Source organism: Plectrocnemia conspersa, unplaced genomic scaffold (genome assembly GCF_051122295.1).
Source record: "Plectrocnemia conspersa isolate PC_06_02 unplaced genomic scaffold, ASM5112229v1 ptg000009l, whole genome shotgun sequence".
Classification (NCBI taxonomy): domain Eukaryota; kingdom Metazoa; phylum Arthropoda; class Insecta; order Trichoptera; family Polycentropodidae; genus Plectrocnemia; species Plectrocnemia conspersa.
The window spans coordinates 9,930,338-9,957,542 of NW_028277173.1; the positions used below are offsets into that span (position 1 = coordinate 9,930,338).

A 27,205-nucleotide genomic window follows, 5' to 3' on the forward strand; every position below is an offset into this window, starting at 1 on the left:
TTGTGTGTATTATAGTAACGACAATACGCATTTTTCTATAGTTTAAGTCATTAAGAATGAAGCGTTATAAATAATATAAATCATAAATCTAAAAAAACAAATCTGAAAAATTATTAGCGAACCAATATTTACTTACTATGTAAATTATCTGTGACCTTTGCTATATTTTCCTTTATGTTGAATTTGTATAAAAAAAATGTTAATGCTTTAATAACGCTATATTATTTATTTAAGTAAATAAAAAAAATACATATATTAAAATATTTAAAAAATACGATTATGTACATATCGGCTATTAATGTGAAATAACCTAATATAACCGTCATGTTTAACAAATTAACAAAGCCAAATTATATGTATATATATATATATACTATTGTATATTAGTTTCCCTCATTTAGTATAAACAATGAAGACTGAGCCTGAGGCTTAAGCTAAATTTTGTATAGAAATTAATTTCGAAAGTAAACACACACACACAATTGTTTGCATAAAATTATAAATTTTGCGAAATCTAAATGCTGCTCAAGTTAATATTAATTTAGAATATTATATTGTAATAGTGAGTTCATTATTATTTGATATATGACATTAGTCTTTATGAATGGGTCGAAATGTAGTAGATTTTGTGTCGTGTTGCTCATTAGAACTTTCTCTGGTTTTTTTTAATGCTCAGATCTTTCCCTCTTTATTTTTTGACGTGTCTACTTTTTTTATTATTTTTTGCGTTGCGTACGTGTAAAAGCGGCTAGAAAAGTTTCCGCAAAATATGATGAAAAATGTCACGTTGTGCGCGCGGATGAAAGAAATAAAATATATACTATCAAAAAAATACGAGAGCCGGCGAAAATTGTATCTCGAGCTCCTATCAACGAATACTATTATATATAAACTGATAGTCAAACGAACTGGTGCAAGTATATTGGGTTTTATAAAACACAAAAAGTTTGAAGCATTCGATATTTATTATTAAAATATAAAAATTTCAAAGATTTTTTTTCGGTATGTAAAAAATGCTTTTGCTAGCGCTTTTGCTTTTTTTTTATTAAACAGTAAATATTGTTTATGCATATTAAAAATTACAATAAAAATATATTTAGTATATTAATTTATTAAATATGTTTTATATAGCGGTCGTTAGATGTCATTTGCATTTTTTTGATGGAAATAAGAGTGGGAGAGTGGGGAACACATTATGTTAAGAGGAGGAAAAGGTGAAAGAAAATTACAATAAAATTATATTTTTATCACTATCAAGCTTAAGAATAACTCCTCAAAAGTTATATTAAGTTATAATATATACGTGAGATCTTATTGTGTTTCCGTCCAAAGCATCCAGTCGTTTTATAAGCGAGTTTTGGATTTCAGACGTCTCACTGAACTAGGGTTGACACGAAGAGAAATACGGTTGTCTGTCGTTACTCGATGGCTACACCATTATTTCGTGTTTGTACAAAATCAGTCTAAATTGGATAGCTTGGTTAAAATATTTAATATTAGGAGTGAGCTTTGAATGAAAGCTTAGTTAAAAATTGACTTTGAACTGATTTTATTTATTAATATTTCGTCATTAGTAACTTTTTTTCTTGTAAATCAATTCATAAATTAAAAAATTATCATGTTCATATCGTAAACCATAAAATTATATTTAGGAAGTAGAGCCGAATCATACATTTAAAGGGTTTTCGAAACAAGAAGTGATACTTTGTTTGCCCGTGACTAGAATTAGTCCCTTTAATTAGCATAGATTATGACAATTTAAAGCAGTCGAAACTGCCCTAGATAATTATTATTTTTATTAAGTAACTATATCCCAAATTTTGGAAGTGTAATATTGTAACTTTACAACGTATAGTAATAAAATTAATTAAACTTGAATATTTTATATGATAAACCACAGAATATTGATTTTGCTACTTGCTGTAAAGCAAACAGTTCGCGAATAATTAATAACTAGAAGAAGGCTAATTGAATTAATTCGTGAAACAATCAAAGTGTCTTTAAACTTTGACAAATTTAATTGAGACATGTCTTTGTATCAATCTAATTGAGTGATTCGAGAAAAGTTAATTATTATTTCATTACTCTTTTTTGCTGTTTAAAAACGTTTATATTAATAGCTTTAATTTTCATTAAGAATATACGTGGTTTGTATAATGATAATGATAATAACAAATTAGTCCATGACATATAAATGATACAAAATATACACAACAAAGAATCTATATAATAAATTAATATATGTTTGAAATAAAACTATGTGGTTTTAAATAAAATACAGGCGGCCCTCGACTTTCGCACATAATTGGTTCCTGAAAATGTGTGCGAATGTTGAATGTACGAAAGTCGAGGGAAGTAAAAAAATTGAAATTGTGTGTATTTTAAAATATTAATTTATCAAGTAAATATAAGATGTTTAAGAGGTGTTTAAGAGACACGTTTAAGTGAGGTTTGCGGGTGTTTCCTTTGAAAAGTTATCAAGAGTTAACTGTTTTCCACTATTATTTTTCTTTTCTTTATATAGTATTTTATAACATGCTATGTTTTTATTGATCGCGCCACGCATTTGAGATATGCGTTCTCCATTGGGATCACAATCTTCCATAATATTTAATAATTTGTCAAGGTGCGTGAAAGCTTCATTCATGTTTTTCATTGTTAAAGAGTTTTCCAAAATAAACCTGTCTCATCTACATTAAATATTTGGCTAGAGGAATATTCTCCATCTTCAATAATTTTGGGTAATTATGAAATAAATTCTTTTGCAGCATCTTTATCCGCATCAGCCGATTCTCCAGTAAATTTAATAATATGAAAAGAATACCTCATTTTAAAATTGTGAAACCAACCGTTACTTGCTTGAAAAACCGTGTTAAAATATGTTTTTAATCTATCCTTCCAATCTTTGTGCAAACTAAGAACTTTTGCTTGAATAATTGAAATACTCAGAGGGACATCTTTTTGATGTTGGTCATCGATCTACGATGACAAAAATTTTCCATTTCATCCATGTTTTTTTTTTGCTGTGTTTTTTTAAAAACATCATTAAAGATTGTGGAAATATATCTTTATTTTCCACAATTTTTAACGTATTCTTTAATTATATTTTTATTTTGCAAAATTGAACATATCGTAAACCTGTTTGTAACATACGAACGTCCGATTGAAATAAAAGATTCACCGCTATCAGAACGTTTTTTTAAAAAAAAATGAAATTTAAAAAAATTGATTTTTTTTATTGTGCGAAATAGCGAATTGTGCGAAAGTCGAACGTTCGAAAGTCGAGAGCCGCCTGTAGTCTAAAATAGTAATACAATAATAATATGAAGCAAATGTATTTTTAATATAATAATAATTTATTTCACATAATATTTGCTTGGTACATTAAACATAATTTTATTAAATATGCTGATTATAAAATATATGATAAATGTTAATAACTAATATTGAAAATAACGAGGGAACAAAAATTTACCTATACTTTTAAAATGTTTATAAATAACAATTAAAAAGCAGATATTTTTAAGTGTATTTAACCAGTCAATCGAAAAACAATCTTCATGCATAAATTAAAAATAAACCAAATTAAAGCCGTTGTTAAATAAAGCAATTCTCGGAACGATTGACATTTCAAACAAATCCAATTATTATTGGTGTTTAAAATATAAAAAATGAGCAACACTGTATTTTGTTAAAAATGTGGATATTTTAAAACTCGTAGCACAAAGACATTTTCGATCAATTTGAAAATGTTATACAAAACAAACAATAGCGTTAAACAAAAACACAAAACATTAATTGAGTTACACCCAAGTTATTTTGCTTGTTTTGTACGCAAAATTTTCAACAATTTAAAACCTTTATTACCATTTCACAAATGCTATATTGTACTAAAATGGTAATGCTTATAGACGTTACTTAATTATGAAATTGAATAACTTGTTTTATGTTGATATGTACTCAATTATTTAATGGAAAAATAAGTATTGCTATCTAAAATATATGTTAGCGAAAATACTAGTTAATAAAAAAATAAGTGGTAGATCTTATAAGCCACGGCACTGATTTCTATTAAAACTTCTACATCGATGTAATGATAATATTAACTCTTAGAAAAACTCGTACTGATATACCAAATAATTTAGAGATTCTCAAAAGCAAACTAAATTAAAAATCACAGATTTACAAATTAAACAAAAAAAATATCTCAGTATTATAAATATATTATAGATATTTTAAAACCAAATAAAAATTTATAATTTGCTTCTACTTGCTATTCCTCCCTAGCACAGATAATTAAAAATATTCTGTAACTCTAAAAATATTTTTAAATATTTTTAGAGTTACAGAATATTTTTCAACAGAATAAAATATTTTTTACAGTATTTTTGAAGTGTGATAAATGCTCACATATTGTCCCTTCATATCTCGCTAGTGCATAATATATTTGTTTAAATTTCATGCTTACACCCCTTAACTATGAATTTTGAAGAGCTCGTGCTTTTTTATTTTTATCATACGACAAAAGACGTCTAGCAGAAATATCACTTTATATACATGCACGCGTATTACGTGCCGCTAGCTAGCTACATTCATTCAGCATTATTGTTTACTTTTCATCATAACGCCGAAAAAAGGCATTCATAATAAATCTTGCGCGTTTAACGACTTCCCTTCGCTGAAAGTAAACCCTTGTTCAATTTTAATGTTGCCGACAAAATATATATACATATACACCGATACATGTCGGCAACAAACGGGCCTTTGCGTTTGATGGTAGACAATTTTTTCCTTTCATTTTGCGGTTACGGCAGAAGAATATCTCCCTGATTTGGCCCCGGCGGCAATTATACGCAAGTGGTCGGCGATTTCATTAGCATTCTTGCTCCGGTCTTGCTCGTCGTTGCTCTAATTTTTTCCTCGCGATTTATAAGTCTAATTTTCTTTGCGTATTGTCATAGTATTCTTGTTATATAGCAAGGTGGGTGGACATTACATCAAACGCAATCTTTTGGTACATTTAATTAGTCGGCGAGTGCGATTGTTGAATAATTATTTTGATATGCAATATTTTACTAGAAACACTGATTTTAAGGGGTGGTTGACCTCACGGCCAATGAGACTCTTGTGTGAATCTAGATGGACTTATTATTAAATGATATTTACATGTGACAAATGGACGATTACGGCGTGACGTTTCTCGCGATGAAGGTGAAGATGGCGCAGGTGGTGATGGCCGTAGATGATGCTCTGGGCTCTTGTGGCTGCGTGCGGCGAGTGTCAGGTGTGACTCTTCGAACAGCGGGAGTTCCAGGAATGATATTCTGGTCTATCGTTAGGACGCGTGGCTGGTTCCTCCGGATAACTGCTGGTAGATCGTCTGCGTCGCTGGCTGTCTGCTCGTCTCTGCCCATATCTTGCCTTAGGCCGCCTACTCTTCCTTGGAGTCCGAGCTTATATCCTTTAGGGGCTGCACGCTTGCTGGTCAATCGCTGCAGTCGCTGAAAGCGTGTTGTGTGGTCAAAAAATTGTGCCATGATATTTGTCTCATTGTTAATGCATGAACGATTTTGGTCACGGTCATTAACAATGAGACAATTGCCCTTTTTTGTGTGTGGACCTATTTGTGTGATCGCCACATGATCAACACAATTTTTATCCCTTTAACGTAAATAGCTGATTCCGATAGAAATTTTGCGCTGATTTTAGAAACATCAAAAAATTATTTCGATCACGTCAGATATTTGTAAAATGTGTGTAGCTTAATTTTTTTCGGAAAGCAACATAGATTCTGATCATTTTTATGGCTATGTTTGACTCAAATTTCAGTTTGACAGTTACGGCTAACACTTTTCTAACCTCTCTTTAACTTAGCACGTGATTTTATGTGTTTTTGTTAGTAAACAGTGGGAAAAAAATGCCTCGAATGTGCAAAAACAGTGCTGATTATTTGTTTTATTTTTTACTTTTTTGTATACCGCACTCTTAGCTGTTCATTGAAAATTAACTTTAATGCCTTTAAAAATTAGGTTTTGAAACATTGTAAAAAAAGCTCTATTTTTTTCAACAAGACATAGTCATCAGACTGTTTTTCATAAAACACTGTTTTTTTCTAATCTTTTGCCTTTTCAATTTACAAGTTATATTAAGAAATAGTTTAGAAGCCTTGCTTAAATTAAAAACAATGAAACATTTTGAAATCTTATTATCAATTTAAATTTAAACCGTATTGATACAGGCTACGGGTTGAACACCCCAAGTTTAAACATTGAACTTCTTTGAATAAATTAACGTAGAATTATTGTCACAATTATTAATATTATATCACGTCTTTCATCTATATTACGAAACGCTTCTAATATACTTCGCAATATGCAAAAGACATATTAATTTCTACGCCTGCCGTAAAGTTGATTTTCTTTTCCGATAAAGTCAATCCGTAAACACAAACATTGGAGTTTGAAAGCTCAGGAGGTTTTCTCTCGAAAGCTCGTTTAAAATTCTCATTGATCACTCGAGGTAAATTGAATGAAAATAAAAACGCTCCAGCGGTAAAAGAAATCACCACTAGGAATACCAAGGAAACGACACTATAGAGAATTCAATACTTTCTCCGACGAACACTTTTTATTTACAAACAAGTAATTTTCTTATACTGTTCTACTCACACAATTTTCTGCTTTTTATTATTAGTTTTACCATAACATTAAATCTTTAGATTTCAACTTATCAGCCGCTATTTTTTCATACATATATAAAAAGTAGTATAGACTTGTAATATCTTTAGAACACCTTTTATTTATTTTTTTAATTTTATTCAATTTTCCGCATTATATGATTCTAGTAACAAGTTTATTCCAACGTCATACAAGTATAAGACATTTCTTGTCATTGTTTATAAAATGTATTAATAGGTGAATTCTGTTAGACTTACGACATGTACTTTATTGATATCGTCATTGCTAGTTAAGCCATCTTTTATTGATTACAGTTAATTAAAATATCTGTGATTCGCATGTTAGATGGTTTTCGCCATACATCTTTATTTAATTTCTTTTACCCTTAATCCATCTAAATGTCAAATATGAAGGATTCTAATTACATTTAATTAATGTTTTGGTACCCGCATCTCGTCCAAAATTCGCCATATCTTATCCTATTAAACACAGTCAAACGCCTACTTGTAGTATACGAAAGCTAGAAGTACACGAACCTGGAATTCTCGACATTTTCTTAGTGAGGCAAGAAGAAGAATTTACATATATAATTCGAATATCTTACCATTTAACATGTTCTCGCACTGTGGCTTTGTTCACCTGTAACAATTCAAAATGTCAAACGTCACGTTTCATTGCAACATAAAGCACACATTGGTTTCTCAAAGTTTTCTCCTTAACCGTCGAAGAATGTTTAATTTCAAAAGTTCCCCCTTATAGGCCAAAGTTTCGATTTTGTTATACACACGCTAGAATTTCAACAATTGATTACATTTCCAAACATTGATGACACGTGTACATGAACACACATTTAGGGCTTTCAATACCAATGTTTTAAATTATTGAATGATAATAAAAACATTCACAATGAGTTACATAAAATATTTGATTAAACAATGAGATATGTAAACTTTAATTTAAGTTTTAATAGTCAATCATGCTTTGACTCTTGATACTGAATATGTTTTTTTTGTATAACTGTTAATGCACATCACATTTCGATATTTAAAAAAAATTGGACCACAAAAATTAAAATTACAGAACTTTAACAAAGTGAACCATTTATACTAAATTGTATGCTATATGATGTTTTTAATATACGGCGACTACGGCTACTAAAAAAAATTGTAAAGGGGTAGGCGATTCATTAGTGATGGCTAAAAACATTTTGAACTGTATGGATGTGGGAGACAAGCAAAGATAAACGATAAATGTTTTGGCTGAAGAAATGTAAGCAAATCCCATTCAAACTATAAGCACTTTAAAAAGTGTATGGGTTTCACGAGAATTGAGCGAAGAAAACAAGTCGGCGTGTATCCGCATATCTCAAGAGCTTCCGGTTCTGAAGCTGAGTCACCTTTTCTCGATCATTTGATAACCAGAATTGAGAAAAGGCTGTAGTACAACAATCGTAGTAGTTATATAAAGGGCAAGGAGCAAAACCTACCTCGAATTCTGGACTTATTTTGTGTGTATGGTGGAATTGCAATGGGATTGTGTATAACGAAATTCTTAAACCTGACCTAACAATAACAAAAAAACAGCAAGCTTATATTGTGATCAATCATTTGCATGAGAAAGTAAAACATAAGACCTATACTTGTCAACAGAAGTCAAATATTTCTACAACACAACAATGCTTCCCCATGTGGCGAAATTGACTCGATAAAATCAAGTCAGGAAAGTTTTATCTTATTCACATTATTTTCCAGATTTTGCTCCTTCCGACTACTATTTATTTCTATCAATGCAGCACTTTCTAGACAAAAAAAATCAAAATGCAGACATTGTAAAATATTTTAAATCAAAACCTGAAAAAAGAACGAGAGATGGAAGAAGGCTATAAATTTTAATCTGTATAATCATTATCGTAAAAATAGTTTGACATATCAGCAAACGATATTTAACTATTAGCAATTTAAAATAATTAAAGTTAAATATTCTTCTTGGTATTCCAGGTAAGCTAACAAAGTTCTAAAGTGCTACGATTTTATGATCATTTTTAACACTGTTTGGTGCAAAAACAATGTGCTTTTAATATTTACTCCAAGAATAATAAAAAACTTGTATTGAAAGCACTATATACATGTTACATACATATTAGAATATACATATATGTATAATAAATTTTCTTGAAAATTATATTAAATTTCAAAGAAATTTTCTGCGAATAATTAACGTTTAACAATATTATAAAGGTCAAACAATTCTTGCGAACATTTTTCATAATAAAGTTCTCTCGGTTATTTTACGAAATAAATTTAATATATGTCGTTTATATATAAAACATAATTAAAATATGTTTTATAAGTAATAATACTATTAGAACAATGTATACAACATTAAAATTAACACAAAATTCATATTTTAAAACGCTAATGTATTTTGGGGGTACTACTTACAATCTTAGTTATACACTTAACTTCTCGTCAATTAAATCAAAATTATTAACCCTTACCGATCAATGGTCTCGCACTAAGCACTCATCCCTCAAAATATCCATTTCCAAATTTGGCAATATCTATTAAATTTCTATTTAAGGAACTATTAAATAGAAGAGAATCCCTTAAATAGAGATTATAAAATATAAATTTTAAAGTCTTTGTTAATTTATATTAGAGCGCTGTTTCTCTTAAATTATTGCACTATTGTTGCACTGCCTAGCTAAGAAACTCATTCTGTCAGGGTATTTCGTCATATTATATTTCGTCATATTATATATGTCGAATCTCGGTTGCTTGGATGCTTATACAATTTGTAACCTATGGCGACTGATAGTCGAAAGAGTATTTTACCCCTTCGGGGGTTCCTAAAGGGTCCAACCTAGATCTTCTGCTTTTCAATTTATCCTATTCTTGAAACTCGCGTGTGTCAAAAATGATCATTCATCAATAAAGTTAAATCAGATAAAAACCCATATTACGGTTTTTCATAAATAAAACGCAAGGATTCTTTGTGGATTGAATGAATATTTCATTCTTACAAAACAGTCACGGGAAACAATATATCACGGGAAGACAAAAAGCACCGATGGTTCACAACATCTTGTTTTATTACTATATATTATTTTTGTGTATTTTAATAATACAATGTATTGTTTTTTAAACGTTACCTGTTATGTAACGATAGTCTTAATTTAATAAATAAATAAATATCGATATGACTATGTGTGAACGATACATTTTATTACAGACTTTCATTGCTATTATATCTATGAGTAAATATATGTACAATTATTACAACATATGCACGTACACGAATATCCATCTAAATACCCACATTCAACCATCATGTGCGTCCATAGCATAAATCTCGCGCCGAATTTCCTAAAGAAAAAAGACTCACTCAAGAACTAAACCCACCACCTTAACACGAACGGAAGGCACATTTTGAGCATTCTTTTCCAAACCGTGCGTGTTCCGCTCATTCACGAGATCAGTGCGTTAACGGAATGGACTTATCGAGTGGCAAAAGATTTATCGCCCAAATATTTGGCCTGGAATTCCACCTTTTACCTGGCCCCTGCTTGTATTTTTTCTCACTTTCTCCCTTTCCTCACACCTTCTGTTCTGGTAAAAATAAACGACCGACCCACCTTTCGTCCAGTGATTGAAACGTTTTAAATGTCGTTGCCCATCGGTTCAGATGATCGAATCAAACGAGTCAGCGGCGCCCCATCAGTCACCGAACCGATACTTTATTATGATTTCGCTTCGGGGGAAATTCGAGTAAATTGTCTAAAAGTGGCATACCTTCGTCCCTTCGAAAGGTTCGTACCCTATGCGTGAAAGGATAATGACGACGTGGCGTTGATAATGTTATTCACGCAATGTGATTAAATAAGTACTTAAACCAAAGTATCCAATTACTGGAATATGTAACCAAAAAAGTTATATAAAATAATATTATTTTCTACATATCGCTACGTATCTGATATTTTGCACTACCTCTACTTTTTAACTGTAAGAATTATGCACTAAAATTAAATTACTTGAATTATCTACATATAAAATTACAAGCTAAAGTATCAATATATATATTTTATTTTATTTTTGATTCTTGAAAATTATTTTATTAAGCTATTAAACCTTTTTGATCTGACAAACTATTTAAATGGACGCAAATACAAAATCCGCGAAAATACAAAAATATTACAAAAAAAGAAAGCACTCTCTAGAATTCGTATGCCTTTATAATTAAATGAATTTTGTAAATCGCATATATATTAACATTATATGACTGCATCAGAATATTTTTAACATATAAATTAAATAAATTATAAACATAATTTAACGACAATTTTAAGTCCTTAAGTCTTTTTTTAATTAGTATTTTCTTTATACCTCACTTTGTTCTTAAGCAAATCTATATGCGTTTGTTATAGCAACTATCAACATTATATAATATAACCGTATTATTACTTAATTCAATAAACCATATGTCCCTAAGATGTTCATTCTAGAATAAATATCGTAAATCAACTATAATATGACAAAAACATATGAAATAAAATCAGAATAGCCATATAATATTTTTATATCTTTATCGGCTATCTTCCCCGAAGGCTCTTTTCTGGCGCTTGAGTTGCGATGAATATTTTTTATTCTGTCTATTTCTTCTGCAAAAAACCGCCAAATTATTTCGACAGATTCTGGTGATAAATTCAAGGTGTTTTCTTTTTATCAAGGGTTCAATCTGCGAACCGCCGAGATCATAACTCTTTCCATTACGTAAAAGAAATATTTTTGTGAATAAAATTTTCTGAGAAAAACTGACGTTTTTAATTAAATTTCGCCTCGTAGCGTATTTCGACGAGCTTTGCTACATTTTTAACGAAAATCCAAGAGAAAATGTTATTTAAAGTTAATTTTGAAATAGTATATGCAATTAACAACTGCGAGAAGTGTTCGCTTCAAATTTTCTAAAGCAACATTAATAACTGATACATTTTAAAGGGATATAAGTGTTTTATTTATTTATGTTTTAATAACAAAGTAGCAAAACCTAAATAAATGATATGTTTATTATTATAGGTGGCTTAGTGTTTGTCTATTATGTTTCAATATATATTTTCATGTGCCTAACATTTTATATGAACTAATCATATAACAACGACATTTTCATAGTCAAATATGAAGACAGTGTTTATTATATATTAGTTTACTTAGATCTATGATATAAACAAAAATATATATAATATATCAGTTCAATACATATAATATACAACTGATTCTCTTTTTGCATAGTCCGAGAAAACGAACCAATTATTCTTTTACACTGATTTTTCCAATAACACGGTTACAATAAAATTAAAAGCATTATTAAATATATTTATATTTATAAGCACTATGGCCTTGTGAATATTGAAATATTATTTTTTGCCAATAAGCAAATTTTAAGATGCTGAATAAATATATGTGATTATATTAAGTTAAATTTAAATAGCAAATCATGTCAATTTACTACTTTTTATGTATGTAACTTATGAAACTATTTTTATATACAAAAAAAAATCGATTTATTTTTGAGTACGAGAATTTAAATTTTGAGTTGATTTTAAGTATCGGAACCTATTTCACATTTGCATGTGTGCATCTTATCTTTTTTTATTTTTTAAATATTAAAACATTCGTTCTGATATTTTTATTACTCGTAAGAAGCCGGGAATAAATTATACTTTGTTTAAAAAGGATGCACGATAGACATGCGCAAAAATACCATTGTTATTTAACCCTTATGTTAACGATCGCCGAAGTGGTCATCTGGAAGTTTCACTCATGGGTGTTTCTGAGAGGCGATACTAACATCCTTGTATGCGATTCGACAGGGCTGTTTCGAACCAGCAATATAAAAGATCTGTCATAGAAAGGGGAAAAAATCAGAGGCAGACGGCAGGCAAAAAGAGATAGAGAGAGAGGCAGAAGAAGGAAGACAAAAGAAGACTCAACTCAAAGAAGTCACAACACGAGGCATATAAGCGGATAGTTTAGCATTATTACAAGATCACATCACGACAAATCACAGCTGACAATAATTTAACTCAACACCACAAAGTAGACTCTCTGAATTTCAAGACAAGCTATTTTAACTGCACCTTCTGATAACGGCATATGTGGTATTTTATATATGTCCAATTAAATAAACAGCTTTTTGGGGTCTAGTTTGGCTGCAAAAACACACCTGAAACTATTATAAATATCGAGTATTGAAAACTATATTTTGCTTAATCAAAAACGTTTCATAAATTCATTTAAAAAATCTTTACAAAAATAGTCAAACTTTAATTAAATTTTCTTTTTACCAAAAAAAAACATAAGGCAAACCCATTAAAAATAATACAAAGTATTATCTACAATTTTCTGAAAATAAATCATCACTAAAGCACAAAGTAATCGCCCACTTTTGATCGAGTATCGACATTTATAAGCTCTAACTTGAAAACTATCCCTATATATTTTTTCTTCTACCGGTCATACATCAATCCATTGTGATCGAGTATGTTCAACCCCCAATCGCCCATCAGCCCGCATTCTTTCGCCCACCCATTAGCCTAATGGTGCAAATTGCTTTCTATATTTTAACACATGATGATTTATCTTTACAGGTATCTTGGGTGCGCCATAGGGACATACACCTGCTGACCGTGGGTCGATACACCTACACCAGCGACCAACGCTTTGAAGCCCTTCACAGTCCGCATTCTGAAGACTGGGCACTTCGGATAAGACCAGCGCAGAGGCGTGACTCAGGAGCTTACGAGTGTCAAGTGAGCACCACGCCACCCATGGGCCACCATGTCTACTTGAGCGTAGTCGGTGAGTAGACTACTTTAAATTATGAGGGTAGTGGTACATGTTTAGAATATGTATATTATCGCAGTTAGCAGTACTTCTCATATTACAGAAATTCTAAATAATAAAAATATTTTTTTATACCATAGCAGAAATCCAAAATTCTCCAAATTTAAAGTCCATGTTCTTTAATGCCAGATATTGGTCGCTGATTATTGATTTGAAATACCTAGGTTCGAATCCTATATGGACCTTAGTGTTTTTTGGAATATTGTTGTGTTTTAATTTTTTTTAATTTTGAAGGTTTGAATTTAAAAAAAGTAGTTATTTAACAAACAGTTATGATCTAGTTTTAATATTAAACAGGTATTATAGAATTAGGGCTTATTTTATTATTAATTCACTTAATTTTTAGTAGTTTCAAAATTACTAAAAATTTCATATCCAGTATTGGATGCAAAAATATTACTAATGAAAATGTTTAACACAAATATAACAATATAACACACGCACATTATTCACTAATTTATACCGAAAAGTATTGATTTGATAAAAAGCTTTGTTGCTAAAATTAAAAAAATAAGGTGAAGGTTTAAATAACGAACAATAGGTGGTTTTAATGGATTTTTTATAAATAGTTTATTTATACTTAATCTTTTCCTTGAGTTATCCTCTAAGTGGTTTTGCCTTTAAGTGGTTTGTTTAATAAAATTGTTATTTTACTTAAAATTAGATTTAAGGATAAAATATATTTTTAATAGTTTTTAAATTATGTACAATAATAATAAGAAATTAGCAGCACAATAAAAATGGATGTAAAAATGATTTATTTGTGTGTATGTGGGTATGGATATGATTCATTATATTGTGACAATCTCTCAGGTCATGTTGACCAGATTTAAAACAATTCTTAATCTAAAAAAAATAACGCTGGAGATTGTGATTCTAAGGATCTTTACAAAAATAAATAAATATTTTTATTACATTATCCATAAAATATGGCGGTGTAATGTCGTTGTTTTTTATTAAACAAGAAGAATAACAACCTTTTCTGAAGTTTATTTGAAAAACAGTCGCAACGAATAATAATAACTAATAACAGCATAAGTTAAGTTATACGCCATTCTTTAAGCAAAACGAAATACTTAATAACATTTTTATTATAATAAAAAAGATTATTATTATTTTTTACGTCAACTACGATTATATAGAAGAAAGGGACCGTGCGTAAGACTTTTATAATATAATACAGCAGTATCCTTAAAATGTGGATGTCACATTTAACCATTTATTTGACAAATTAAATGACATATTTTAAAAGTAAATCTTTATATTTTGTATATCACCAGCATTTTAATATATAATTTTTATTTTCTTGCTTGTCTTAAAATTCTGTTTAAAGTAAATAAATTGCACAATATATTTGTCAAGGTCAATTATTATTTCATTTTACGGTTCGAATATAAATTTAGGTAATATATTTCTTGATGTTCAATTATATGTACATATATTTACACAGAGAGAGAAATATCTAATATTTGCGTCTAATTTTTAGTGTACTTCAATGGTTGCTTCCCTTGCGGATTATGATAGACATAATCTAGTAAAACCGCGATTTACTTATAATTCGTATAATTCGTTCCGGATATGTGCTCGTATCCAAAAAAAAAACACTCGTATATCAAAGCAATAATTTTCATAAAAAAATAATGTAAACTTAAGCTGACTCCTTTCAAAACACAAACATATTCATGTTAAAATAATTAATACAAAATACACCTATATTTTTTCATGTTTTAAGGCAATAACATATTTTTTAAGTCATTCATATCGAAATCACTGCTATTAATCAATAATAGCTTAATGAAATCATATTTGTTCATGTAACTTTAACTAGAACCTATCCAATGACTTTTGCATTTGCCTTCTTTTGAGGATTTGGCAAAAATGTGACATTGAATTGCCATTGAATAAATTCATAACTACTACAGCCTTACTCAGGCGGTGCTTTTCTACAGAATTTTCTACTATTTCTTACATTTTAAATATATTTTTAATCTACCTTTCTCTTTAGACAAGATCTCTATAGCACTGTGCTGTTTTTCGCGATGCAGATCTAATAATTATTCGGTGGTCAGGTCCTGGACAAGTTTTCCAGCTAACTAACTTTTGAATATCGTGTTAATGGCTTCCAGTCCTATTTTTTTGTTATGAACACATTTTATCAAAACCGTCAATGCAATTAGGCCACAGTTTTCTTCCTAGCCCCACCTTATGCTTTATCGATAATCTTAAGGTAGCTCAAGATGTGGAAATAATTATTTAAAAATAGTCTGAGGGTAAGATTTGTTTCTTTGATCATTTCGAATTTTTGCTTTTTGAATTACAAAATTACCTGCTGAAACATAGGCTGGAGTAATGGAGTGGTGTTAGGAGGAAGATATTTGATCGAATTTCACTAGTAAGTCGTAGGATTTGTATGAGCTTAATCCATAAATTAAAGTGGCTGGTTTCTAAAAGGCATGTCTTCACTACAAGAATAATCATTAGCTGTCAAAAAGAATCATTATCTGCATTGGAGAGAAAGAGACCCAATACACACTGCTTGTATTGCAAAACATCGCTCGCTTATCAAGTAATTTGAAATTTTGAGACACTCGTAAACTAAGTCACTCGAAATTCAAGGTTTTACTGTAACTATAAAGATGTGCCAATTGCTTTTATCATTGCATGCTTTATGATAGATGTAAGTTAACGTTTTTACAGTGTTAAAGTTACAAAACCTTTAAAAATTAATTTAGTTAAAATATCATTTGATTTGTATTTATTTCAAAGAGTATTTTAATGTACTACCCTATCCTATTATAAACAAAAAATATGCTAAACTCAATACCTTTCTTTGTACAATTTCAAAAATCGATTAAGCATACTATTTTTCAAAAATCATTACGCGATGAAATATTCCACATTTTGGTCTCGTAATTTATATGTCTGACCCTAAAACACAAATGGCATGTTTTATCCTTGTCAAGGGCAATTGCAAGGGGTCACGCCATAATCCTTTGGGATTGGCCGAAGCACATAATTGTGTTTCTGTGTGATAGTCATACAGAAGATTGCTCTTAATGGATGTTTCTGTCGTTTGTCTTTGGGGTGCGTGTTTCACAAAGCTAGTGGAATTCAATTGAAACACAAATCACGAAATACACTCATATGCCAAGTATATGTATGTTGACCGGTTCAATATAAGCACACAAGGAGACTTGTGTCAACCGATTATGTGTATGAAAAGCTATTATTAATTTCATGTGCAAATAATTATATTAAAAAATATAGGCGCATGATGTCGTGTACATGTTCTATAAATATAAAGTAATCGCGCAATTACGTGAAAATTATAGGTAATTTGCATACTAGAGTTAAATTTATGGTTGTCGAATTAATCATTTACAAAGACGCGTGTGTAAATAACTAATAAAATACCGCTTTTTAAAAACTTCTTTATATAAACATAAGTTTAAAATGTATATAATTTATGATTACTTTTTTGTAAATAATAATAGTTGAAATAGAAGTAATTGTGGCTAAACTGTATATACAAAGTAAATAATATTGTTTTGAAATTCATGTATTTTGTCATTGTTATTGTTATAAGAAATATGCAATAGATTTAAAGTCAGTTAAATCAGCAGGAAATGATTTTAAAATACATATGTTGGCAACTCACATGATAATATACGTAAATTATGACTATATCAAAATACTCCTTCTAATTATTTTTTAATATAGTAATAGAGATATTTTTCAGCTACGTAAGATTCTATATTTCGGGTTTAGGATTACTAGCTTGGAATGATACCAAAAGCCAAATATAATCTCTCGCCTATGAAGTATAGATAGTATTGTTTTTGTGTAGCAAAGTTGTACGAAAGTAATTTTCTCCAGCTGCCACCAGAGAGAAGTGTTTTAGTTTATTTAGAAAGTTTAATTTTTTTACTTAACTGCAAATTTACATTTTTGTTTTCACAATGTTACATTTATACTTTCAATATCTTTATATGAAATAGTCTTGAATGTAATATTTATTTCTATGTTTAAAATGTCATCGAGTAATTGTTTTTTTTTGTGGCAAAAAATCTCTAATTTATTTACATATCAATGACGTTAATAATTAGTAAAATGTGGTAAATTGTCGTAAATTAAAGCAAAAAATATTTCATTTTTCTCACAAGGAAATCATTTAATATTCTGATCGAACATATCGAATTATGTAAGACATTATTGCTTGATATTTATTTTGAAGATTTTGGCCTTCCTCCTTCTATAACCAACGTCAGTAAGTGTACATAACTATTCTATAAAACAGTTATAATATATAGCCTGTAGGATAATTACTAGGTTTAGGTGAGGAAAAATTAATTTTATGACGTTGCAGTCAATAATGATAATGTTAAAAAATAATAAGTAGTATAACAGCATTACAAGTCAATTATTATTTTTTCTAATGAATTATTTCCAAACTTGCAATTTTATAAGCTTCCAAATGACAGCTATAAATTAACTCGACTAAAAATATTATTTTAATTGTGTCACTTTTTTATCAATAAATATATTAATAATAACTAATAAAGTAATAATTTTAACACACAATTTGACAATGATAAATAATAGTGTCTATAAGATGTCAACTATCATTACCTCCTTTTGTAACAAATAACAGATAATAAGTCATCCTGTTTATATATTGTGTGTTATAGCTTCAAACGTATATATCAGTTCTGTCAACCCAGTAACGAGACGACTGTTCTCAACGAAATTGAACTCGTGCGTACGTCACAGGGTACGTCACAAATGAAATTTCGAAATATTTTTAATCCCACTTAATTAAAGGAAAAAGTTTAAATTATCATAATTTTTCTACTTAATTTCCATAGCGTTTAATAAAAATGTTTTAACTAAATACACCGCCTGAGCCACTTTCTTCCCAATAACTCTTTGAGCAAAATCTCTATCCTGATTTTATTATCCTGAAAATTAACTATCCTGATTTTATTTTTGTCGAATAATTTTAGTGTCTTTCACTCTTTCTACGTCTCACGTGTAATATCGTTTTATAAACAGGATAATAGAGCGATGTCTTGAATTTTCATCCTTATATGATAAATCAGTTTTGATGGCTTTTTAATGGCAGTTTTTATACTTATGACTATTTTGGTCTTTCGGTTGCATTTTAAAAACATTGAAAAGAACTGCAGTATGCATTAAATTTACGCAAATTAATTTACATATGTATACAAAATATTATATCAACTTCAGGAAATATATGTATGTACATATATACCCAAGTGCAAATATCATTGTGAACTAAACCAACTTGATTATCCAAACATCTAAAAACGGTTTTAGGCTTTTGAAAGTTTTAAAGTCATATTTTTTTTAATACTTATATTTATTATGATAAATAAATTATTTAGCGTATACTATATGTACTTATAAATAATTATTTAAATCATATATTGATAGCAACATAGATTGCAATTTAATAATAATCCAATTTTATAGCATCGACCTCAATTAGCAAATTCGATTTCTACCGATTCTCACCCACAGAGAGACACAAATTCAATTTAACCCTTTCATGCCCTTGTACGCACCGGAGAAGGGCTTCTGATTGAAATGAATTATTTAAGTGACGGCCAACAGGCGGCACACGTGCGCAAAACGTTTCGCTACCACGACACGTGTATTAAAGCTCCAAATTACCGCCATAATATACAATGTAAAATTTACATACACACATACATGTATGTACATATATTGGTAAAACCACGTCGTTATACTCGATTGTTGAGTTTGATCTACTCGATATTAGCAATATAGATAATAATAAAAAATATAATAAATACAGAAATAAAAATTGAAAATATAAATAAAAATAAATATAATACGTTATTATAGTATATATATATGAATATATATTTGTGTTTGTATCCGGTTTAGATTACTTTACCCGACAGTAAAAAGTCAGATAGCTCTGTTGAGGCATTCTGTTCTCTCGATGTTTTTAATTACGTGAAAATGAAAATTCTCATTTTCACTTCTTGATTTTTTTGAAAATTTTGATATACATATATTTTTTTACATGTATATCAAATATTATATGTATAATCATGGTATTGATCAACTGAGAACTGTATGATCGTTGAAGAGAACTATTAAATGATGATTTGCAAACTGAACCAGAACGGATCGATCTGCTTTGATTGATTGCATAACGTCAAGTTCTGAAGAAATTTCGGGCTTCCGTATTTATATCTGAATCGTTACATTTTTTACAGCTGTTGTTGTTTAACACTTTATATGTTTCGAACAAAATAAAGATACAAAACCTCTTTGGATTATTAAAAAAACCGAGATTAAGGTTTATCGCTAGACTAATTTTATGGCGTAACACTGAAAAGCTCCCATACATTTTTACAATCTGTCGATTACCACGTGAGCCTGTTTTTCTTATCTAATTATATTGGTTATAGATTACCAAAGCAATGATAAAGTTAATTGAGTGGTTGACAATTTTTGGCAATGACATTTTTGACACAAAGTATGCTTATTATAAAATATTTAGCACGGCGGTATAAAAAAATGCAGAGGTTAGAAAAGATCCAAAAAATTCATAAAAATTTCATTTTAAACAAAAAAATATTCTATGAAAATTCTTAATAAATTAGCAAATTTCGATCTAGCATTTTTCTTCAAAAATTTTCAAAAAATAATTTTCAATAAGAAACATTAGTTTTGTTGATAATGGAAAGCTCTAAATTTTACATTCTTTCAAAAAGTACTAAAAACAATACTTATTATTAGTTACAGTTCTAATAAAATAATTATTTATATATAGAAAAGTTAAATGTATTTGAATATCTTAAAATGTTTTATAACCGCTTCAATTTTTGAAACAAGTAGAAGTTCTACTTCAAAAAAAATATTTAGCAATATAGATTTTATGACCGACTCTAGGAATTACGATTATTAACTTTTTCTTTTGACTTCCTAAAACATTTGCTGATTAACAAAAAATAAGGAATGCAAGAATAAATGACTTAGGTTTAGACACTCTTTTAGTACAAGAGTACTAATGAGAGACGCATTTAAAATATGTTATTCTTGAAAAAATGATAAAAGTCAGTAGAATGAATCGTCAAATACAGTTTTGTAGTTGTAAAATATACTAAAACGCACTTGTAAAACTAAAATTTAAAAAATGTAATCACACTAATGTTAATTATTTCGTTTAACAGAGCCCGAGACGGAGATTTTGGGAGGACCAGAACTGTTCATTAATCTAGGATCGACCATCAACTTGACGTGCTTGGTTAGACACGCACCAGAGCCTCCGCCCTCCATCACGTGGTCTCATCTAGATCAGGTAAATTACTACTCTAGTTAATTAGTTTAATTTTAATTTAAAAGTATAATATAATAAAGATAAGTAATATAATGTCCTAGATTTAGACATAAATATAATAATATTAATCAACTGCAAAGTGTCACTTTTCATTATATATTCTATAAATTACATAAATATTAAAATAACTGTGGTTTTAATATATGTTTTTACAAATTTAATCAATTGTTAAATATATTAAAGAAGTACTACATATGATTTGCTTCCTACAAAAAATATGTACATGTGAAAACATTTTTTTAACTAGCCTAACCCAAAAACATGTCACTAGGTCAACAATTATTTTAAACTTTGAATCACGTAAAAAATCTAATTGCATTCTGTTTATTTATCAAAACAAACCAAAAACAAATTGACCATTTCCTGACTAAACAAAAAATGGCGCACACAAAAAGGTCCCGTGTTAAATCCTTTTCTGAAAAGTTATTTCGGCGGACCCGAAAAAAAGTCGGTAACGGTCGGTTTACTTGCGTTACAAATAATGTAGGCTTTATAACAATCCCCAAACTCTTAAATCACTTAAAATTTACTGCGCTAATTTCCCTTTTTTCCCCGCTGCCTCTAAGCGTATACGTTTACATTTCTATATAAGTAAATGTGATATTTTTACACTTTTAAAAAAGCCATACGTTTCATTTCTTGCAATTTATAATATACCTTGAGATTGTTTCATATTAATATTTATATGTTATTATATAACCGAAATATAAGACAATAAATTAAGCGTCACAAAAGCAAGTTTTATAATAATGGATGTCCACGAGATCAAAACTTATATTTTGCCTTAGATTTAATATAACATATTTGAAGTAACGTCAAACTTTAAAAAGTATATTTACTCTATATTTCAATGATACAAAAAAAAAGTAAAAAAAAACATGCAAAACAAGCTTACCATATTATGATTTTTAAAGGTCATAAATTATTCCTGGGATAACAAGTCCTGTGTCTAATGCCTGTAAAAATACTATTTAATACTAGACTTTTTATATGAAAACAATCATAATCATAATTATTTTTTAAATTAATTTATATACGAAAAATATACAAGAACACTAAATGACGTCTCTTTTTATAAAAAATACTGTTTTATTTTTTCATTAATTACCACAGTAAATTAACCTTTTTGGTTAAAATTTATGTCATAGAAAATGTATTTTTAATTATAGCTCATATTTAACATTAATATTAGTTTTATTTTAATATTAAAATATGTTTATCTATGTAACTATATAAACATTAATGCGAGGGTAAGTGTCAACCTTAAAATGTATTTAAAAACATAAATACTGAGAGTATAAGATCGTAATTAACCACTTATTATAGAAGTGGGCCAAAAATCCCTTTATTATCTAAAAATGCAATATCTTTTATAATATAATTTTTTATATTAAAAAAAAATTAAACTTGTGTTTTTTGTCATTTTTAGAGAAAAAAAAATTTAATGAATATAATATTTGTATCAATTTTTTTTAAGATCTCAAAAAATTAAAGATCATCCCAGGGTATTCACATGTTGTACTTCCTGTTATAAAGTATACATACCCTTAACCCAGATTGGTTTAAATATTTACAAGATCGAGTGCTTGTCATAGTACGATATTGCCTTTCGATAAAATTAAGGAACTTGCCTGGTTTTATATCATCCACCATATTCTCCAGACCTTGCTCTTTACGAATGATTTACTACTATTTTAATCAATAAAACACTTCCTAGACTAAAACAATTAGAATGCAGACAATGTGAACCGAGAGTTATCAGAATATTTTGAATCTAAGCCATTTTATACTAATGGATATAAAAAATTAGCCGAGAGGCGAGAAAATGTTATATCTGAATTTAACCATCAAAATTTAAATTAACAATAAAAAAATATTTGTAAAAGAACAACATTTATTTTGGGATAACTTAATGGTAAAGAATATAAAAATATATATAATTATTGTTGTATTAAAAGTATTTTCTCAACCAAGATGGAGACATCGTCTATAAAGTATCTTTCGCTATAGTCATTTTACTCTCTGGTTGAGTCTGCTTTTTCAAAAAATTCGAGTACCCTTAGAATCAAATCTGTAAATTAGTACTAAGTCTCTCAAGTCTTTTTGAAATAATAAATTCTACAATACAATACATTATGTCATAATGCTAATATAATTGTGACAACTTCTTAAGATATATCTATACTTGAGTACAGATATCTGTTATTCTTTATCAGGCATAAATATAAATACGCTAAATTATTTCTCCAGCTTTTTTTTCAATAAAGTATGATTTTTTAAACAATATTTAAGGTTGTCGTGCATCTTACCTTCGTGTTATATAGTTTAATCTATGTATTAATCCAAATTCAGCCATTTCACAGGAGTTAGGAATTACTTGATTAATCGCTAAACTATATCTGATTATTTAGTTAATTCCACAGGTAATAAATTTCGACTCGGCCCGTGGGGGCATCAGCTTAGTGACTGAAAAGGGAGCGGCTAGTTCCAGCAGATTACTGGTTCAAAGAGCAAGAGCCTCAGATTCCGGAATGTACACCTGCGCACCTTCGAACGCGCCTGTGGCTCATGTGAGAGTTCACATTTTAAATGGTAATAAGTTAAATAAGAGTAGAAATAGTAAATAGTATAATATTTTGTAGGACTATTAAAAAATCACAGCATTGACCCGATAACCTTTCACAATCTGACGTTTAAATACAATCGGCTATTCGATTGGTAAACAATCATATCCAAACATGAATACTGTAAATATGTTGTATGTACAATATGATTTGTATTGATTTGTCGGTCTGAAAGCTAAAGCGTGCTTGTTTATTCATAGCGACGAGGGTTAGCAAAATCGGCCATGTTTCTGTTAATTGGACACAATTTTTGCTCTAATACGCTTTTGATTGCTCGTTTAACCTTAATTATGCGGCAGGTTGAAAATGTCAACTTTGGGATTTTGCGGACTGTATGTGCGTGCTTCGTCATTTTGGCGAAGTGCCAGAGCTACCAGTGATAGTAATAGTATTAATGTTTATTTTAAAATTTGAATTGTAAAGTATATTTAAAACAAAACAGAGGTAGCACCGCATCTAACCCATTAACACACCGCCAATGTTATTTGTACATTTTGTACTTTACCTCTTTAATTGACTTTAAGTAGAAACTTAATTCAGAAAGTTTATACAAAATTGTGGCAATAAAAACTTTAACGTAAGAATGGTACACAATAAAGCCAATAAAATACAAAATTTACCAAATGTCTTGTTTATTTACAAAGCCAATAAAATTCAAGGTTAAATTCAAACAAAAAAATATAATTTAATTAAATTATTATTACGATATTTTGTTTTAAAAACCAGATTTTTTTATAATATAATATCAGTGTTTGTAAAAAAAATGTACATATCTTATATAACCTTCAGTCTGTATTGATCCATATTTTATTGTTTTGGAGTTGTAACCGACGAAAATTCAATATTTACACAAGTTATCTTATGATAATAATAAATCAATTTTATTTTTAAATTGCTTAGAATAACTTGTATGATTTTTTAATATATTTTTCTTAGGTGAACATCCTGCTGCGATGCACGGAGAAGCAGCGAGAACTGCTTCTTGCTTCCTCCTTCAATCATGTCTAGCCCTTCAGGTACTGTTTTTGTACACATTTTGGACATATAGACCATCGAGAGTGAATACGAAAACCCTCCGAGTTGATCCTGGATGATAAACGAAAAGTGCTAAAGGACTAATTAATTTAAATTATTGTATATATGTACATAACTCGCATAAAGATATCATATTGTTGAATATTTCATATGATGAAAGGAGAAACTTCAACGAAGTAAACGAACAGTGTTCAGTGATAATTAATAAAAAAATATTTAATAAATTATAATAATGAATGAATGAGTATCTCATACGTGATTTATTTATATGACAAGAATATATGTATTAAAATAAGTTATCAAAAAAAAATAAAGATATATTATATATAAAAATATATTGAAGTTGTTCTTAGAGCGAGTTTTAATTTTAAAATATGAATATTATATTAAATAAATTTTATATTGAAATAACAAGAAGATTAAACGACACGTTGTACATTATTCGAATGTGATGTTGAATTTTACGTATCACAAAAAATGCGATAATTTTTTTATATACGAAAAGTACTGAATGATTTTATCGAAAAAATGACAGTCTAGCTGTTATATACAGTTTCATACCGTATCTTCTCTCTTAAAAGATTTATAATCTTCCACACCTGTACATTATTAAAAAACTTGTCTTTCACCTATTTCATTGTGTAAACCATACGATGTAAATAAAATGTCCATTAAAAAAAAGGTTTTCGTTATTTATTTATATACACACTACCTTTTATATCGTGCGATAAAACTGAGATAAACATACTAAAATGCAATACTAGGAGCAGAATAAAACATTGAGCAACTAAAATTTAATTTAATATTCATAATAATATTATTTATTTACATAATTTAATATTCATCAATGATATAAAATAATAAGAAGCACTAAAAGTATATTTAACTAATTAAGAAATTCTTCCATCGTCTTCATTAGCAGCGAATTTTGCAAAGTTTTTAAAATTAATTAAAAATGCGAGAGTTGTATTATATTATTTTTTATTATTGACACACTTTTGCTAAATTCGCCTAACATAATATTTTGCTATACATATTTTTTATATAAATTTGTTTTTAAGGACTGCAAATAATGAAGGCGTCTAGAAAGTTTCACTGTAGGTGAAAAATAAATTGCGCTCAAATACGTACAAAATTACAAATAAAATATTTTTAATCAATGATTTTTTTTATTGGACGGACTGAAAATACTTCTTTAAATTACGTTGTTTTATTAGAAAAATAACTAAATGAAGCCGTATACCTATTTTATCAGCCAATACGCTGCATTTACATACCTTGTTAATGAATTTGACTATCTAATAATAAAATGTTAATGAACTTAATCTTATAATATATTTATATAACGACATACAAGTAGCACATATCATATTTTTTACGAAATTCATATAAAAATAGTATATAAATAGTCACTATATTTATAATAACAACTTCAAGTTGCTATTAATTTTTTTTATTAGATTTGATATTCTCAGAGAGCTACGTCATGTAAATATCGATTTCTAATTTTGATATCGATTTCTAAATAAAAAATCGGATACTTCAGATTATCCGATTTTTTGCTTGAGGTCACCTTTGCCCTTCCACTAGTTCATTTTCACAATTTTGTAAATTAAAATACAAATAAGGATACCGCTGAGTCATTTTATTCACTAAACATTACGAATATATAGCACTTGTATTGTTCAAAGTAGCACATTCAAGAATATAACTAATATTGAAGAATATAATTCATTGACTCATATTATGTTATATACCTACATGATTTTTTGTGTGTATCATTATAATTATAAATAAATTTAATTACATATAATACTTCATTATAAATAAAATCAAAAAACATTTATGGAGTACATGGAATAGCAAAATTCAAAGGGTATTTTTTTGCTACGCTGTATTTTCTTTCGACAAGTTTGCTAAGACATTAGCACATTTTGTAATAGTTTTCAAAGTTTAACGCAAACACAGTTAACATTGTTTAAATTGCAATTGTTTGCGAACAGTCTAAAGCGTAAATTGTTAAGTCGAAAACTCTTAACGCTTTAACTTATGGGATTTTGATCGAGCAATGAACTTTCGGTAATGGTAATTTTAAAACATGATGAAAATTTTTTTAACTCTTTTATTAATAATAAATGTAAGATAAACATTTTTTAATAAATAAATGTGAAAGACTGTCAAATATGACGATAAGTGCTTTTAGGTTAAAATTTTAATATTTACCATAAGAATAATTATTATAAAATAATAATAAAAGTGCTATTTCAACAGGAATTTATTTCGATAGTTATGTGCGTTTAAATAAAGACAGTATTTTATAAAATTAATTGTTTGTGCATTTATGTAAGGTAAATATTCATATTTTTTCTTCGGTGCTAACTGTTGAAACCAATGATTAATTTGTCCAACTGTAATGCACAAGCAATGCAGTTTATGGAACAATTATTTTATATATTGCTAATTTAAATTTTCCTTAAAATAAACTCGGGTTAATGGGAGGATTGTTTCTTGAATATTTTTTGTGAAGTAAAACTCCATGAATGCGAAAATCACGTACAGCAACAACATTTGTCT

General features: G+C 28.6%; 1 protein-coding gene across 3 annotated transcripts in view; it reads left to right on the top strand.

Moving 5' to 3' along the window:
• Nucleotides 1–25,286, top strand: part of LOC148231879 (zwei Ig domain protein zig-8-like) — a 112,004-nt gene extending 86,718 nt beyond the window's left edge. For 2 of the 3 annotated variants that reach the window (XM_088191851.1, XM_088191852.1), the window contains 4 exons: nucleotides 13,321–13,531; nucleotides 20,806–20,933; nucleotides 23,384–23,564; nucleotides 24,533–25,286. In XM_088191851.1, coding sequence (XP_088047977.1) covers nucleotides 13,321–13,531; nucleotides 20,806–20,933; nucleotides 23,384–23,564; nucleotides 24,533–24,690 — 678 coding nt within the window. In that variant the 3' untranslated portion in view covers nucleotides 24,691–25,286. The remainder of the gene's footprint in view (nucleotides 1–13,320; nucleotides 13,532–20,805; nucleotides 20,934–23,383; nucleotides 23,565–24,532) is intronic. The other variant, XM_088191853.1, reaches the window with a different exon arrangement.
• Nucleotides 25,287–27,205: the final 1,919 nt, after the last annotated feature.